The 12,898-nt window shown below is 38.0% G+C and overlaps 1 protein-coding gene across 2 annotated transcripts in view; it reads right to left on the bottom strand.

Moving 5' to 3' along the window:
• The window catches only part of CDC42BPB (CDC42 binding protein kinase beta), an 88,435-nt gene that overhangs the window by 42,637 nt on the left and 32,900 nt on the right, over positions 1-12,898 (bottom strand). For both annotated transcript variants that reach the window (XM_088539648.1, XM_088539649.1), the window contains exons 3-5: positions 8,125-8,208; positions 4,752-4,847; positions 2,492-2,640 (exon numbers count right to left, since the gene is read on the bottom strand). In XM_088539648.1, the coding sequence (XP_088395774.1) occupies positions 2,492-2,640; positions 4,752-4,847; positions 8,125-8,208 (329 nt within the window). The remainder of the gene's footprint in view (positions 1-2,491; positions 2,641-4,751; positions 4,848-8,124; positions 8,209-12,898) is intronic.

Raw genomic sequence — 12,898 nt, 5'->3', positions numbered from 1 at the left:
AATCCATCCCAGCTGCCACACAACAGTTTCTTGGGCACTCACATCCCATCTCTCCATAGTACGTTTTGTCCTGGCACTCTGGTCGCCACCCTGGACCTTCACTCAACCCTGCACAAAGATTTAGTAGCTCAGCTGGTCGCAGCACCTTCCCTGGAAATGGGGGCAGGGGTGTCTTGGGGGGAGCTCTTCTGCGATCAGCTGTGTCCTCTGAGCACTGCTGAAAACTCACATTCACACAAGAGCACGCTGCAGCAAACAGACCTGCATGGCTAAACTCCGTGCTGGCTGCCAAATAACATGAAAGTAGCAATATTCTTGCATGGATGGTCAAAGCTTTGGTTCCTCTGGGGCAGACAGTTAGTGAATCCATCTGAATCTAGAGCTTTTGCTTTCAGTGGACCCCAAATACAGACCAAGCAACGTGCAGTAGCTTCGTTATTGTCCATTTGGCGATGATGCATTTACTGCATGGTTTAGAACCATCAAAGCACCCCACCTGTCCAAAAGCAAATACTAATACTTAGGACAGCAGATCATCTTGTTATGTATTTGTGGCAGGTGTCAGAGAGCATTGCAGACCATATTGCTACTTTTTCCTGCAAGTTCTTCCATAAGTTTACTTACGTTAAGTTCATAAATACTGAAAGAGGGACAGCTTTTTTGATAGATGCATATATAAGGCACTTAAGCAGCCCTAGCTTTAAATAAGTGCTTGGGCCCAATTTGACATGCGTAACTAATATGCAATTAAATGACAGATATCAGCAGCTGACATATAAACAGCCAAAGGACAGCAATACCTGTGCTGCATAACACCTAGGGCTCAATTCAGTTTCTAGAAAAACTGCACAACAAAAGGCTACCAATCTTTTAATCTCAAAATATGTAAACCTCTTAATCAGTAACATGGACATTTACAATACTTAAAGAAAACAAACAACAACAACAACTCCTAACTTTTCAATCATCCATTGGAATTGGTGAGTTAAACTTCTGTACATCTCCAAAGACAATGTATAAGGTTCACCTACTTACAACCACCTGTCCTAGAATGCAGAATCACTAGGAGCCCATAACACTAAGACCTTCATGCATTGTCTACATCTATTTACAAATTATTACAGCTTTTACATACATTTCTACCTGTGTGCTTGTAAGTAAAAAAATGTATGTATGTGCATATATAAAAATATATTTGAATCTTCAAAACAGCGATAAAATTCTGAATGGAATAAAGATCAAAGCATCATATTTTGTTTTAGCATTCCATGTGCCTTTTAAATATTAATTGTGAATAAATTCATCCCATCTACTGGTTTGTGCTTAAAATTTCACAAGAGATCAGTAAAACTCTCATTTTACAGGTACAGATAAAAAGGCATGGAGAGGTAAAGAAGCTTGGTCAGGATATGCCTACCAAGTCGGATACAATGCTAGCACAGGGTCCTCTTCTCCTAAGCTTGCATTTTGGTGACCTGTCATGAACCTGCTCTTATGGCCACAAGCAGTTTTCAGCTAAATAAGAAAACATCATTACTCAGTATTTTGCAACTTCCCTGCAAGATACCCTTTACTGAAAGCAGGATATCAAGTCAGAGTATAGAGAGACAACTGCAAGGGTTACCAGGACCAATACCATTTTGCTTTCTAATTGACACACAACATGTAGTTGTGAAAGTCTGTAGTTGTTAAAGCTGAAAAGCACATCAGGGATAGAAAATCTCACTTGATCAAAATGCCTGCAACAACAAAAGCTGGAATACTGCAAGGGAGGCATGTGGAAAGAGCTCTTCTGAAACAACTAATGCCAAAGGGTAACTCAACAGACAAGCCTACCAAGCACAAGGTGCAATCCTTATTTCCTCTCCCATAGCACGAAGAAGAGCACACTAACTGTTACAGAATGTGACCTAAGTTAACATGATAGCAGACACTGCTGGGGACACCGCCAGAGATTGATCTGGAAATACAATCCGTATGCAGACACCAAGGAGACAGGCATGTGCCCACTTGTTCCAGTAAATGTACATATCTGTTTGATGCGGACCTCGGATAGATAAATACACTGAAGGAATCCTGTTTACTGCAGAAGAATTTTGCCTAATGTCACAACATTTGCAAATTTTGCCTAACGTCACAGCATTTATGAATGTCACAACATTTGCTAAGTCAAACTGCTTCAAACTTGTAAGCTGCCTTTGACAAAGGCAAATAAATATTCATCAGGTAACCTTGTCTGAATTGAAAATCAGTCAAAAAGCTCAATTAAAAATGAAAGCTTTACTGAACATTAGCTAGTTAAATGTAATGACTTCTAAAAATGAATCAATCAACTTCGAATTTAATTTGCAAAAATTTATACAGTTGTTACACAGTAAGCAAGTGTCCACAGCAGTTTGTCTGTGGCTACTGTGCTCATTTGTAATAATTCCCGTAGGATTATTTTATGTTACCCCCATGTTTTTTTCCCCCAAGAAAGACGGTATCTTACCTGTGCACATAATGCAGCTCATGTATGGAATGTATGGCAAGCACCATTTCCCCAATGTAGAACCTGGCCATATCTTCAGGAAGCTTGTCTTCAAACTTACTGAGAAGTGTCAGCAAGTCACCGCCAACATAGTAGTCCATCACTAGATACTGGAAAGGGGGAGAAAAAAAAAAAACAGTGAAGTATTGAGAGACAGTAGGTAAAGAAAACTTCAATTTCTCTCTTAACTAGTGTAAAAGACAAAAATCAATCTATTCACACCAGAAAAATACAACCTTAAACTGTAAACTTCTAGAAGGGACAGGAACAAGAACTAGTTCATACTATGAATTTATTGAAGAATAACTGAGCTACATTCTCATTAACAGGAAATACTTGATACAGCCTGTAGAAGAAAATACTTCATGAATGAGGAAAAAGCGAGCATTAATGTTTTAACGTTAATGTTTTAACATTTAATGTAGGATACTTATATTGTGCTAAGCACCTGCTGAGGAAAACATTATAGATTCAAGCAGTAGCAATCCAACCTTCCTCTGAACAGTATTTTGATTAAAGTTTCACTCAAACTCTACCAGAGGGGAAAAAAAAAAGTGCTTGTAAAACTGGTCTAACTTAGTCTGAAGATAAACATTTCATTCCTGCACTTTTTTGATACCACTTTGCCTATATGCAGGTCTTTTAAATTCCACACCATTTTTTTAATACATTTTAAAGAAATTCACTGGAAAAAAAAAAAAACACCAGAATGTTGCCATTTTGTAGAATTGTTATATTTCAGTTCTGCATCTTCACATGCCCTACTAATATTAAATAAAAGGAACAAGCCTCCAGTTATCTCTTGATTCTCTGATGTCAGCCACTGATTGTCTACTTAAAACAATTTTAAGACTACTGTCGTGTCTTAAAATTTTACATGCCTATATTCTGCTATTAGGTGAACCTTCACCACCTAGACACCTGTGGGAACTTGGGGTGCACTATACTGCTACAAATTGCTGGGAACAAAATTTCACAGAACAATATTAGCAACATAGATCCCTCTCTACATTGTTACTACTGTCTCTTGCTGTCACTGCAGCTGCAGTTTGAGGTGGGAGATACTTGGAAATACCCCATTTAAGGACATCTTGAACTTCTACACAAGTCTAAAGGCTATTTCTGAAGAAAACTGAAATCTTGAGATGTCTTCACCTTAGAGGCAGTACCACAGGTAACTAAACTTCGAGGATTAGAAAATCTGGCTCTACCACAAAATAAAGGACTAATTAAATTAAAATTTACTGAATGAGGGTCCAGAACCTGATTGCTAATTTTGCCAGTGCTTGTTACTCTAAAAATACTTAAATAAGATACATTCTTAAAATTGTTTGAGTGGTTGCAAAACCTCTGAGAAATCTGAAGTATCTTCCAAATCCAACCTATGCTTGGTTCCTTAATCCATATGCATGTTGTCATCAAGTTTTTCTTATTTATAATCATGTGTTACTGTGGTGCTATCCAAAAAGCATTAAGAACTTGAAAACTTTTACACTGTAATTATGCCAGTGTTACAGTCCACAAAGCTTCCCCCAAGTTAACCACGTTTAAGCTCTATGCTTCAGTCTGTTGTAATATGTCAGGGTTGAATCAGAACTTTTCTGACTTTTATGACAAAGATAAAGTAGTTTGTTATAATTCTAGTTATCAACAATTTTACGGTATAATCATCACTATTTTAAAATGTGAGTATTGCCGAGTGCTGCATAACCCCAAAAAACTACTGAGATGACCAGTCTGCTGATTTACACACTTTACTTAAATGCCTTTGGGGAAGCTGTTATTTTTTCCGATGCTTTTCAGGTATGAATTTAAGCACAGCTTAAAAAAAAAAGTTAAATTACTTTTGCCATTTTAATAAAGTCTTGCTTCAAAAGTTATTTTGCACATTTAAGGCAAAATAAAAATATTTCTTCCTTTCACAGAATCAGCATGTTTCCAAAATGCTTACTACATAGGTATCAAAAAATTCTTAAGCATGATATACTTTATTTAAGGACAAATTTGTTAATTTAAGATGATTAACTAACCCTGATGCTATAGTACAACATGACTTTATCACTCTCCTGCAGTCCTTCGAATTTTTTTTCCCCAAAGGAATGTCAAAACACTACTGCAAGGCATGAAGTAGGCAGATTTATTGAACCAATATCCTTAAATTTACCAGAAATAAAGTTCCTGCATAGCATAAAACTTTTGTTTGCTGAAGAATCAAACATACCAAATAGTTCTCATCTTGAAAGGCATAGTGCAAAGTAGTAATCCACTGGCAATCTCCATTCACCAAAACATTTCTCTCTTCTCGGAAACAAGCTGTCTAAAGGAAGGGAGGGAGGAAAAAAGCCATTGTCAATATCTACAAGTGTTTTCACAGTATGAGTATATATTCATGTTTTATGGGATTAAGATTTCTGCTCTTCAGGTTTGTAGTTAGGCATTCAGTCATTCTAATCCTTACTAAGACCTTAAAAAACAAAAACAACAACAACAAAAACACCCACAACCCACAGAACAATTTGAGATAACACTGAATCTTTGTTCCATAATATATTTTAAAAGAAAAGTAGTAACTTGCCAGTACAATCTATGGAAGAATGGTAATGGTGCTAGCAGAATATGCCAGGTTTTTTTGAACATGAGCTTTGTGAAAATACAGGTTAATGTACCAATCTCTTAAATTGCAATCCCAGTTATAGACATTACCAACAATGTAAGAAATGGACAAAAAATTACCATTGTCCATCTTTGCCCTGGAAATGTTTATAACACATTTCCATTTTCAATAATCTTTCCTCTACTTCAAACAGCATATTGCAATACTTCAAAAACCTAAGTTCTGTGCCACAATATTTTAATTTCAACTGTGGCACAGTTTCTTTAGTAAAATAGCTTCCTATAAAGGATGGCTTGCTTGTAGTTTTATAAAATATGCTAACATTTTATTGGATTAAAAATATACATACATATCTCAAGGTGCAGACCTTGGGATTCTTTCACTACTCAATTCAGAAAGCTATTAGGACGCTCAGTATTTGCCAATTCAAGTTCGAGATAAAGACTGAGCTCTTGTTCTTGTTGGTGCCACTTTTCCAGAAAATACTAACGAAAGAACATTCCTGGAAGGCTCAAAGGTCTCCTTACTAGAGAAGGACACAGTATGGCCAAGTTGGAAAGCTAGTAGTTACTGGTGCAAAGAAAAATAAATTATAATTAATGTTAACACAGATGATTTTAAGGTATACAAGGCCAAAAGTATCACTTTACAAAAGGTTTGGAAGTAACAGCAACTCTAAGCAATCTGCTCGCCTGCCCTAGAGCAGTAGTTCTCTATTGTTTTGGCACCACTATTTGAGGAGACTGCCAACACAAAAGAACTAATATATTCATTTTTGAAGACGTAAGTTACTTGATCCAGTTCCCTGTGCAACCTCAAATGGGGAGGGAATGCTAGGAACACTTTGAAATTAGCAATGCCACTCAACACTTGGCATCATGAATTCACACCATGAAGCTGAAAAGCCTTATGAGCCATACCTGGAACAGCACAACACTCTGCCCAATTACCTAATCCGGCTGGTTTGGAAGTGCAGCCACTAATGGCCATGCATTTTGTTGTCTGAGCAATGAACACAAATGGTGCATCTTATCAATGCAAATAACATGTCTCTTTTTGCATGCAACAGGTGTCAATTGATGTTTACTAGTCTTCCAGTATTTTAGTCACTTCAGACAGTATGCTTCATGCTGCAGTTTATACACCCATGAGCAATATTTAGAATAACTTTGCTACGTATAACAAGTTACACAATATTTTGAATTACAACTTATAATTCAAATACAAGCATGCTTCTTGAACCACTAGTATAGTGGATGATAAGACATGTAAAGCCTGCTTTTTCAGTAGAGCAGCCCACACAAGAGGCTACTGTATATTTGCAGGTTTAATTTCAAAAATGACAAGATTTACCACACAGGAAAATTAAAATTTCCTCAAATGCTTTATGAACTTGATATGCAGGTTAGCCAGGAAAGGTAAGAAATGGAATCCAGCAAACAAACCACACTGGTGCCAAAGAATATGGCAAAGAAAAATATCTGCTCTCATAAAGAAATCAGTGGAGCAAGATTTCACTGGACTGTTATTTGCCCCAAGCGTGAGCTGGGAAAGCTACTGCTCTCTAGAGCTCTTTCTAGGTAGAAACCCCCCTTTACCTCTTGCTTGGCTGAGGGTGTAAGAGGAGGCAGTCACATAACGTGATCATCCTTCCTAATCACTTCTTAACAAGACATCTCCACGTGAAAAAAAAAAAAAATCACAGATTCACAGCCATTTAGTGAAGCCATTTAAATAAACCACTTTAGAAAATGACTGAAGTAAGCCAACACAGTTTTATCTTCACTATAGTTTGAAAATTTCCCAATGGTATTTGGATTTAAACTAATTCTATGCTGATTAGTGAATTAATCTGACTGAAATCTGTGTAGAAATGGCAGCAAATTCCCCCACATGGACAAAGCCTTGTTACAGGAGCAGTGGTGCAGCACAGCCCCGAGCACGAATCCTCCTGACAGCTCAGAGAAGAGCAGAGCAGCAGCGGCTGCCTCCGCTTGTAAAGGAGAGGAAGGACTGATGGACAGAGCGTGACTAAATCAGGCAATGCAGTGGTGGAGGGGCTTAGCAAGAGATTCATTCACGGGAAAAGAGGGGGAACTGACTTGCTGAAAGGGAAGGGGGAGATTGCAGAGGGTGGGAGTGGTGGCGGGGCAGAGAGAAGAGCAGGACGGGGATGGGGCTTGGTCTGCAGCAAGACCTTAGTCCTTGTCTCTTACTGTGACTACTACAAAAATACATGCAGTGCATGTATCTGCTCCTCAAGCCTGCTGCTTATTTAAGTGTTGATTTATTTGATAATAAGCCCACCATGACTTAGGATTTTCTTCTGTAGTGCAAGAGGAGGTATTCTAGGAATATGCCACTTACTTCGGCATATTCTCAGTAGGTTCTTTAAATGCTGCCTTTCCTAGTCTGGTACACATTTATGGTACCTTTCATAAAATACCTTTATTTTATCTTTTAATAAACACTTACATTCATAATTAATGTTGTTTCACAATCTCAATTTGTGTTTAGTTATAGTTTTACCAGTTATAAAAAGTCTGCTACAAAGGGTAGGATGAGAAACTCCTTAATGTATGCCTTCTGCATGCAGGAGAAAAAAGATCTTTTCAGAACGTCGTTGTATGCAGCTGTGAATGTCATAGTAGCACCAATCTCGGCTCTCATGTAGTCTTTAACTTGCCTTTATTGTAAACAAAAATCTGGCCAATAAATTCAGGGTAAGAACTAGGGCAGACTGTCTGGTAAACGAATACACAGTAATGCTGAGAACAACAGATGCCTGGAAGGGACTGTCAGACTTGATTGTATTAAAACAGCTTAAGAAAAAAAAAAAAAAGAGGAGAAAAAAGAGAGAGAAAAAGAATGAAGCTCCTGTGCTTATGAAATAATTCTTCTTAATCTGTAAGAACTTCAATGTAATTTTCCTCATACCATTTAAAAAAATTCTCTGCATTACAAGAGCCACATTACTTACCTCTGCCCTTTTAAGCATTTCCCACTTATTTAGAATTTTCATGGCATAAATGCGTTCTGTACACTTCATTTTAACAACAGCGACCTGAAATAATAAGATATCTTTGCTTAACAAAGGGATGATCAGCAAAAATCAACATTTTTATATAATAATATTCCAACAATACCAATAAATATGGTCAGTAAGCAGTCATCAGTAAATAATACACATATTGATAAATTACAACTTGATTCTTTGTTCCTCCCACATCACTCCTCCCTTACTACTAGGTACTGGATGCACAACACCCTGTGTGGCCAACTGTTCATGATCAAGTACGCAGGAGCTGAGACAGGAAAAGTATGAAGGTTTTCACTCGAGGACGTGCAGCAAAGCGGCTTGTTCGCCAAGAACAAGCAGGGTTTGTTCACCATGACTCCACCAGGAGGGAACAGCTAAAAAGGACAGCCTTAGAAAACAAGTACAGCGGCTGTCAATTGAAATGTATTACATTTGACTAATTTATTTTACATTTTAGGTTTCAGAAACTTGAAAGATATTTTCAAATTAAGGTCCTTTTGTGTACTGCATACAGATATTTTAATAGAAACTGAAACTTTACTTATTCACCATTCTGCTTGAAGTGTTTTACCACGCAACCTATGCACTAGATTTGCCTAAATTGGTCTATTACAAACAGTAGTTGTGCATAGAGCTGTACAGTAAACAGAAGAATACAAAAACTTTAGGGCTTATAGAGTTATAGTTACAGAGGAAGACAAACACTGTATTTTGACATCAAGGCCTGCATTCTCCAAAACCAAGACTAAAGCCATAATTCCCACAAACTTTTAATTTACATTAGTATTCTTACAGTTGGTAGAGAAAAGTGGGAATCACAACTAGGACAGCAACATCTTCACTGGATCATATACCAATTCCTGGAATACTTCTGCTGATACTGAGCTTTTTTCTGTTTCAGAAGAACTGACAAATCTGATGAGCTTTCATTGCTTCTAACAGTGCTCTGCATAGCAGCAAAAGTAACAGGAATCATATCATGCCCATCCCTTCTGTTGCAGAAAGCCCTTTATCATCTAAAGGGGTGGGATTCAGAAGATTCAGGAATTCTAGAACAATGCTGACTGGAAAACAAGGTTGGCATAATGCATCAAGTATAGCAATAAAATACAAGTCAGAAGACCTAAAACCACCTTGTAAGTAAAGCAGCTGCAGAACTGGGAGGCAGAGAGGAAACTGCTCCTCCCGTAACACAAGAAGGGGGCACTCAGTTTTAGACATGTCATTCTGTGGACTTGCACCTAATACACCACCAGCACAGAGTTATATAATGGAAGCATATTCTAGGGAAAGGATCAGTACCTTACCCACACCTTACCACAGGGAAAAACATGGGAACTGAGCTGCAAATGCACCTGGGAAAAATACAGCTTAAAGAAGGATTCTTCTTAATGCTATGTAGAACATCCACAGCTACATTACATCCCAGTTTCTCCTAGTAATAAGCATCTTCCATGAATGCTGCTCATGGTGGGAGGAGGTAAGTGAAATAAGGAAGTTTCCACTGAGATTCTTGAGATACATACGAAACTGTTGGACACTGACCTTTAGTAGTGGTTTAAAAGTGTTCCGCTTTTTTCCTAGCCTTGTCATGGCCTTTAAATTAAAACCTATTGTAAAAAAAATTCTCCTTGCATGCTCTTAATTATTTGCCTGATACAGCCAAAGATACATATTAAGCTAACTGTATATTTAAAAGTTTGTAAAACTCCAAAATGGTGACTTTACCCTGTATGTGCTGTAAAGTTCTACTTCACACAGAACAGGATCACTCAGGAAATGCCCCGATTTCCACTAATGGGAGAGCTCAGAACAGAAAATAATCAACTGCTGCAAGAGAGCTCTAGGGCAGGGGCGATTTGCAAGTCCTGAAGTAGCAAAATGGATAATTACCCAAATACAAAGAGGAATAAGTAGCAAGTATTTTGGAGAGAAAGAAGCCTGAAGGGAGCATAAGATCTCATGAAAGTAGCAGAGTTTTGTCCTGTCTTGGCCTCATGTCCAACTCAATCTAATCATTCAGGACAATTTTTTAAGAAATATATATATATATATATGTGTGTGTGTGTGTGTGTGTGTGTGTGTGTGTGCATGTAAATATATAAAGAGAGACTCTGCTGATGCCTGAACCAGGAAAGAACACATCAAGCAACATCCTGAGAAAGGCAGTACTGTTATAAGCAAGAATATTGATCAAAAAAGCTATTCCCTTTGTTTCACAAAGTTTTTTTTTTGCATTTGCCCGAGTTAGTTCCCATTCAGTTTATTCATTGTTCATCAAGAGGCAATATTTCTAAATTTACCTTCCTAATATTTTGGTCTTGTATTTTGGTTGTTTCAGAGATACTGTATTATTGATTTTTTTTTCTATTTTAATATTAATTCCTCTATTAATTAAAATATGCTGGCTACTTTGTAACCGCAAACAAAAACTGCAATCACAGTATCTGCAAAATCTGCAACTGTAGCAAACACGTAAACTGTTGGATTTTAAATACGACGACTGCTACAAAAAAGTCTTGCTTGCCTTTCACAAAGGTTTAAAAATTTTAGGGACCAAACAAGCATTTGTATCATGCACAGACTATAAAAGATTGGGATTTCATTCTGACTCTTATTCTTTGTTTCTAAAGCTACTGCAACATACACTGTAATAAAACTTGAAGGGGATAAAAGGATAAAGAAAGAAAAGAATAAAAACAAACCCCTGAACAAATTTCTCTGCCTGTAGAGATACATAACATCTACTTTTTTCTTTTTTGATCAATTCACTTCTTTCTATCTCTCCTTTTCAAGAAGATACACACAGCTATGACACATATTAAAAAAAGCAATAATGTGACTAGGTGTATCAAATGGCTCTAGTACAAGAAGACTCAAATAACCTAAGGAACTCCAGGCCTGGAAGAGATAACAAATATGATAGGCATACCAAAATATGAGTGTCTTAGAGGAGATCAATAGAGAACAATTACTTGCTGTTTCTCACAACATAGAAATCGAAGAAGCAAATAAGCAGCAAGCTTAAAGAAAATATTTCCCCGTGCACACACCTGATTTTGGCAGTCTGTCACAGGCTGCTGCTGTCACTTCAGTAAGCCTGCAGGAAGTATTTAAGCACATGCTTAACACACGTGTAATACACACGGCAGGTGCCTTGGAAGCTGCTCCAGTACAGCCGTGGTTGGGGGTCTTTGAGCCCGGCGTCCCCGGCAGCAGGGAAGGCAGGACGCTCTGCTCTGGGATACTCCTCTGCACATCCACCTGGCCAAAGGGATGGGCTGCTGCACAACTCATGCACCTACCTGTGACACCGTGCCCAGCCGTGCCGGGACAAACTAGGGCACACAGCCCATCTAACCCACCTCTCACCGTGCTGCTAGAACACAGAAGCAGGATTTCTAAATACCAAACAATAGATTGGAGTGCGTTGGTAGAGAGATTCAAATGGTTCTGCTTTCCTGAGGAAGTCTGAAAACTCCAATGGGGAAAAGCTGCAGCGAGCAGGCAGCTTGCTCTCCCGCAACCCTCCTTCCAAGCACGACCGTGAAGATACAAGCTGCCAGCTGATTTGATTACCATCGTTGTAACTCTTCATGCCCTCAAGATTCATAGCAATAAAGACACTGCAATAAAGATGTTTCCTCAAGGACATCGGAAAGCCTAATGAAACCCTAGGACCTGCCCTTTAATCAACTTAAAGTCATATTTGTGTCAAGAAATGTGAGAACAGGAGCTAAAGCATAAGTGAGAGCCAACTGTGGTTCTACATGCCATAACACCCTATCAAATTTGTATTACTTCTGCCATCCTTTTTCTTACAATATTTTTTGCCTCTAACAGCTTCAGTTGTACTGCAATAAAATAGATTGAAACAATACAGCCAAAACAGCATTTTTAGACTTTGGCAAGAGCTAATACTTTGTTTCTTGAATTATTTCATACATCTTTTTCTGCAGTTTCATCTTCAAAAGCCATTTGATTTTGACATACAGGGCTACAAAGAGCAAAGCTATTCTAGGCAAAGTACTACCATTTCTTGTGCCCCAATAAAGTTTATAGGGCGTGAATTTGAGCCAAATTAGGTTGAATAAACATGACAGAACTTTTCTCCTGTACTTTGTCCCTTTGAGTGACAAGGCCAAGAAATAAAAATCATATCACTTCTTTCCTTTTTTTTTTTTTTTAAAAAAAACAATAATGTAAAGCCTAAGGCTAGTATAAGTGCAAAAACATTGAAATGAAAGATAGGGTTTCCAGAAAATAATGAACATCAAAAACAAAAAGACTTCCTGCTAGCAACCTTATGTATTATTTGATGTTCAACTTATTGGAAACCATGTTGACACTCCACTTCAAAGACCGAGTTACCCGCCACTCTGTCTGTACTCGCACCATGTTAAGCTTCCACTAAATGTTGGTCCTAAAGCACTGGAGTTTAAAAAATAAGGTGAATCTCAAACATAAGCCAAAGCAAGAACTGCTTTATCCTCCTGATGGGAGGATACAAACCAAAGGAGACGGTGGACCCAGAAATACAGTTGGTAACCCTCATGAAATCTGCTGAATAATAACAGGTAGTCAGGAAAAAAGGCAAATATGACTGGAAGTCACAGGCAAACAGATGCCATCAGGGACAGGGAAACACTACTGCCTTGTTGAAATATAACCTCACTGGGAAAACCACACATACAGAGCCACGTGGAGAAGCTCA

The sequence above is a fragment of the Tinamus guttatus genome, unplaced genomic scaffold, assembly GCF_059628265.1.
Source record: "Tinamus guttatus ecotype Peru unplaced genomic scaffold, ASM5962826v1 Tinamus_guttatus_pri_ptg000048l, whole genome shotgun sequence".
NCBI lineage: Eukaryota > Metazoa > Chordata > Aves > Tinamiformes > Tinamidae > Tinamus > Tinamus guttatus.
Note: the sequence above shows the minus strand (reverse complement) of the source record. Positions and strands in the feature narration are given on the sequence as shown.